This window comes from Limulus polyphemus, unplaced genomic scaffold (assembly GCF_000517525.1).
Source record: "Limulus polyphemus unplaced genomic scaffold, Limulus_polyphemus-2.1.2 Scaffold9618, whole genome shotgun sequence".
In the NCBI taxonomy this organism is placed as follows: domain Eukaryota; kingdom Metazoa; phylum Arthropoda; class Merostomata; order Xiphosura; family Limulidae; genus Limulus; species Limulus polyphemus.
This window is the reverse complement of record NW_013675228.1, coordinates 12027-17641: the sequence shown is the minus strand read 5'-3', so window position 1 is coordinate 17641 and position 5615 is coordinate 12027. Positions and strand designations below refer to the sequence as shown.

The 5615-nt window shown below is 34.6% G+C and overlaps 1 protein-coding gene across 1 annotated transcript in view; it reads right to left on the bottom strand.

Annotated features, from left to right (window-relative positions):
- Nucleotides 1-3892: 3892 nt before the first annotated feature.
- LOC106476007 (monocarboxylate transporter 9-like) overlaps nucleotides 3893-5615 on the bottom strand; it is a gene marked incomplete at its 3' end in the record, with an annotated part of 5845 nt that continues 4122 nt past the window's right edge. Inside the window, exon 3 of the mRNA XM_013936681.2 lies at nucleotides 3893-4978. Within this exon, the coding sequence (XP_013792135.2) occupies nucleotides 3893-4978 (1086 nt within the window). The remainder of the gene's footprint in view (nucleotides 4979-5615) is intronic.

The window sequence follows — 5615 nt, the reverse complement described above, 5'->3', positions numbered from 1 at the left end:
GGAGGGATAGCAGTGATTTTATCCATCGATAATAACCGTGTACTCAATATTCTTTTCTCTTTTAAGCCTTTTTTTTTCAGCTTTCTGTTGTTAGAAAGGAAGAAGGAAAACAACAGCCCAAGAAACGAAATTCTCTATTAAAATGCCGAGTCTTCACCTCGAGAGGTGCAACAAGCATTAACACCCGCGACGCAATAAATTTAAGATCTATAGAAGTAAATAGCGGAGTGATGCGTCTTTGGAAACACATCCGGAGGGATTATTCCATTAAGATCCGCGAAGCTACGAGTGTAAGGAAGAAACCCCGGACTTTCACTACGAGTAGCGAAAGTCACGATTCCTTTTCTACACTCCTATATATGACAATAACATCTACCAAGTCTTAAAATGTTAAAAGTGGGGTCCACTTCCGGACCTCACAAAGTGTCTAATTTTTAAATGTATTTTCCTTTCAGGGCCAAACGTTTCTGGAGGAGCCATGTTTTCGTCATCTCCCATGCGCGAAGAATTACGGAAGGTCCGTCCAGAACAGCTTAGCCGAGATAGGAGAGAGGTGACCTTTAACCTCTCTCCAGCTCAACATAGTTCTAAGCATAAAGTAAACATTTGTGGGTAATTTGTTTTAAACATAAAATCCGTTCTAGAAATATGTTGTAAAATGTTAGTGCATGTTTTCCCACAAAAACAAGTCTGCCTGTCAAGCTCGAAAACTTGGGTAATTTGTTTTAAACATAAAATCCGTTCTAGAAATATGTTGTAAAATGTTAGTGCATGTTTTCCCACAAAAACAAGTCAAGCTCGAAAACTGGGGTAGTAGGTGTTCACGAACGAACAAACACACAATAGGAATTAATACAGAATTATATACACGTGTTTCTTGCCACGTGCACTTTGTGTGCCTTCTTACAAATGGTTGCTACTTGAAATATTGTTTGAAGTAAAATATAATATCTAACACGTTGATTTCCAGTTACTTTTATTTTGTTTCTATAGTTTTGATTTTCATTGCAATAGAATACTGACATTCAACCCATCTAAACTTTCCAACTACATAATTGTGTCCAACAGCTAACCCTAACATTTCTCATTTAGACATTTGTACAGTATATCTTTTTTTTTTTTCTTCGCCTTTTGATGTTACTGTTAATAATACATTATTGTGAGTAGTATCGTGTTTTTAAAACGCTGAAGCATTCGGACATCAGTTGAGTTAAAATACCTCGGATTTAACGCATTCGGATCCCCACGGTAGATTCTTAGAATCTGCCGAAAGTTTCCGAGTGAGTCCGAATGCTGGTATTGCGCCATTTCATTTCAAAGATACGAACGTTTCTTGCGGCATCTGAACTGTGACTTAGAAATTGCATAAAACATTATGCTCACTCTGAAGATAGTAGAAATAGGCCTATAAGTTATAACACTTGTGGTTTAAAATATGAAAACATGTTATATATTACGTATATGGTGTTTAAACTGTCCTTTACTCACAATAATAGATCCATATTTATATCGTTATTTGAAAAATATGTATTAATATGACATAAACAATGACCTAGGTGACGAACGCAGACGACAGTTAGAGAAACGCATTCTGCGATATCGCACGCGTGTTGAATGTCTTCATAACTAATTTTTGTACGCGTTTACTTTAATGATATACATTCTACAGAATTGATGCAACGAATAATGAACCTTGTTACACACTAAAAAAATCATTTGCTTTTCATTTAATTGAAATTAATGTGACGTCGATGTACGCCAATCAAGAACGAATTCATCCGGTGAGGAGGACTTTTCCGAAAGTACGTTTTTGAACTGGTTGGATATGAGAAATGGAATTGATTTTAAACTTGTTATCTATAAAACTCATTCCGTTCGCCTGCGTTAGATATTAATGCTCAAAATCCACTTTTTAAAATTGTTCAGCGAGCAAGCTATATTCAAGACAATAGATTTTATTTCATTGCTAAAATCGTGACGATATTATATTGTCACGACAGCGGAAGTCACGTGACGCTGGTAACACGTGATGAGTTTCTAGAAGGATCGGGGAACATCACGAATAATCCAGTATTTGCTAGACGCCCTCTATTCCTGTATATAAGCGTGCCAGATAAAGCGAGACAATTAATCGGAAATTGAATTGCAGACAGGCAGAGATAGAGATGGACAATTGAGTCAAGCGCAGTGGTGACCGTAAGTAAAGTGCGTGAATCGTTGTGAATTATAGCGTTTTTTAAAGTTAAAGTGACTGTGGAAATTAAGTGTATTGCAAAGTTGAACTGAGAAATAATAAACTAGTTTTATTTAAGAAAAGACTTGTATCGCTGAAGTTTCTCGGAAAGAAATTATACGGGAAATTAACAAACGACCAGAGACGTAACATTATTATATTATATTAGTATTCACATTTCTTTCTCCCGATATTCTTAATTTTGGCGATAAGATAAAAAACATACATTAAAACTGGTTTGTTGAATAATTAAGACGAATAAACTCGTAGAATTAATTATCTAGATATTCTTGAGCTACCAATATAAATACTGTAAACTATTTACCCTTGACGAAGAAAGGTCCACCTTTCGAAAACACTCGGGTTACAAGGTTTTGTATTTTTGTCTTAAATTGATTTTTTGAACCTATGTGTTTTCTTAACATTATATATAAACATAGAATCATTATAATAAGTAAAGTATAAATTAAAAAAAACAAAAAACAATTTACATGGGATTTGATACAAAGATACTTTTATATAGGTCCTATACACATACATACAAAAAGGTGGGAAATGCCCATTTTGGGTCATTTTAGGGGTCAAAAGGTTAAATAAACACATACTTTTAGGGGTTTGGATAAATTACTTCGCCTAGTTTCAATTAATTTACATGGGATTCGGTAGAAAGATATTATTTGCAGGCCCCAAACATAGATATAGACAATTTTTGAATTTTTATCTTTTGCTCAATTTTTCAGCGAGAAAAGCCCTGTTTGGGGTTTTCGTGAATTATTCATGTGTAGGTCAATCAACTTACATGGGATTTGGTACAAAGATACCTTCCTGCAGGACCCAAGCAATGACATAGAGAGTTTACGTTTTTGTTTGTGTGTGTGTGTTTTCACAATTTTTCTGGTGTCAAAAATTTGGCCATGTTGGGATTGCGTGGTGGAGACATGTTGTATTCGCCCTGCGAATGTTAGTCTCTTTTAATCTGAATTGGATAAATATTGCTTGTAGAATTTTTTAAGGTATTAGTATGCAAAATTAAGGCTCAAAAGTCAAACACAATGTATTGTAATCAGAACGATCTGTCGCTATAGTTAGATATATCTCGAATAAAAATCCCAATGTCGCTGTATTCTATGCATGATATTATATCGTAATGAGAACCTTCTGTCGCTATATTTTAAATACGATTGTGTATCGTAATGGGAACCTCCTATCACTAATTATGTATACCGAACGTGAAACCTGGTGTTATATTTTATATATGATAGTGTGTTGTAATGGGGATGATCTGTTGTTAGTTATTTATACCAAACGTGAAGCCTCTGTCGCTACTTAACGTATATGGAAGCTGATTATTTTTTAACTTACCTGGATTTCGATTCGTTACGTCACGAACATGGATGCTGATTGATCAGTTAATGAACATGGATGCTATTTTATTACGTAAACTACAAGAATAATGATTGGTTAACATAATAACTAGTTCCTTCTATTGCATTTATGAACAATCAACATTTCATTGTCTGTTTATATTTGATAGGAAAATATATCAAACATTCTAATTCTAATAAACTAGATCAGTGGTGAAATGTATGGTTTGGTGTCAATAAGATATCATTATTTCCAAAAATGTAGTAACCATAAGAAACAAATCGTGTTACTTACCTATCAATGGAGATCTACAAATAGAGATGAATGCGTTTAGGAAGCTTACAAATCCCAATGCAAATGGCAAATTCTCCAGTCCAAGGTACTCTGTCATAATTACAGGTTGAAGTATAATGGCCGTGCCTGAAGAGACACCCATGAGGATAGACACTATCATTATTGTCATTAATGTGATACAAAAGGGCAAGACGACATATAAACCACCAATCACTAACAAAGTGAGTATACACACGTTCTTCCTCCTCATCAGCTTACAATCTGTAATCCATCCTGAAGCCATGCGGCCCACTAAGTCTGCAGCAGAGAATCCAGACAGAAAGAAGACAGCCACGGACTCATGGATACCTTGGTCTTTTCCATAATCCACGATCACCATAGTAAAAGTGAACATGCAGTTGGCTAGAATGATTCTCGGCAAGGCTATGACGAAAAACATGGGATCCTTGACAATCCCAAGCATGTGGAGTATGTGAAATTTTAAAACATCCATGGACGATTTCAAAACAAACAACTTGCCACCTGACATTTCATCCTTCGTTAATTTCTTGTTGTCTCCAACGTGCAGAGTCAACGATGAGCATGACTGCTTTTTCGTAGATTCATTCTCACATATTTCTTTAGTTTTAAGTAATTGTGATGCCATGTCATGAGGTAGTTCAATGCTGTTAATAGAGTTTTTGCATTTTACATCGCTCGAGTCATTATCTTGGAATTCTTCTGCCATTTTTGAAGTATTCTTGGAACATTTCTCATTTGGAAACAAGGGCATTTGTTTTTCATCGGAATCCTCAAATAGAACTATTTCAGTCCTACTTGTTGGAGACTCGTGAAATTTTTCAAGTATCCAAGATGGTTCCCTGTACAAAGACGCGCCTATGGCTCCTTGAAGAATAATACCTCCTTGAAGGAGAAAGGTACCATATAATCCATATATCTCCAAAAGATATTCTGTAAGAGGTGGAATAAAAAATGATCCAACACTAGATCCAGCCATCGAGATTCCAACAGCAGTAGCCCTGTAGCGTTTGAAGTATTTGTTGACAATAACAATGTTGGTTGTCATCATTAGACCAAGTCCAAATCCTAGTTAAAAAAATATATATATATATTCACTTTGAAGATTTCCAAAACAAAAGCATCTGTTTGAAAAAACGTAAACATATCATTTGACGTTAACAATATGCTCAGTCTAGATATTTAACTGTTGATCTCATATCGGTAACGTTTGGTCTTACAGTGTACTCAATCCAAACATGAAACCATTTATCTCATGTAAGTAACAGATGATCTTACAGTGTACTCAGTTCAGACATTAAAATGTTTGTTCATGCCAGAATAACGTTTGATTTAACAGAATACTCAGACCATATATTTAACTATTTACCTCATTTCTGGTAGTTTTGATTCCCCTAGAAATCTTTTTACAAACATACTTTTTCCACCTTCACTTTTTCTGTTTAGGTAGTTCTGAATTTCATAATTTTAATGTTTGTATAAATTATCCTAATTCTTTTCAATAAAAACATTTAACCATTTCCTTTAAATTAAAGTTGCTTTATTTCTAAAATCATAAATAATATTCGACGTTAAAACTGGTACACAATTAAAAACATTTTATTTAGGCCTATCTATGGCCTTCAAAAAGTTCACGACTCTACATGTTTCGTCAACTTTTTGAAGGCCATAGATAGGCCTAAATAAAATGTTTTTAATTGTGTAC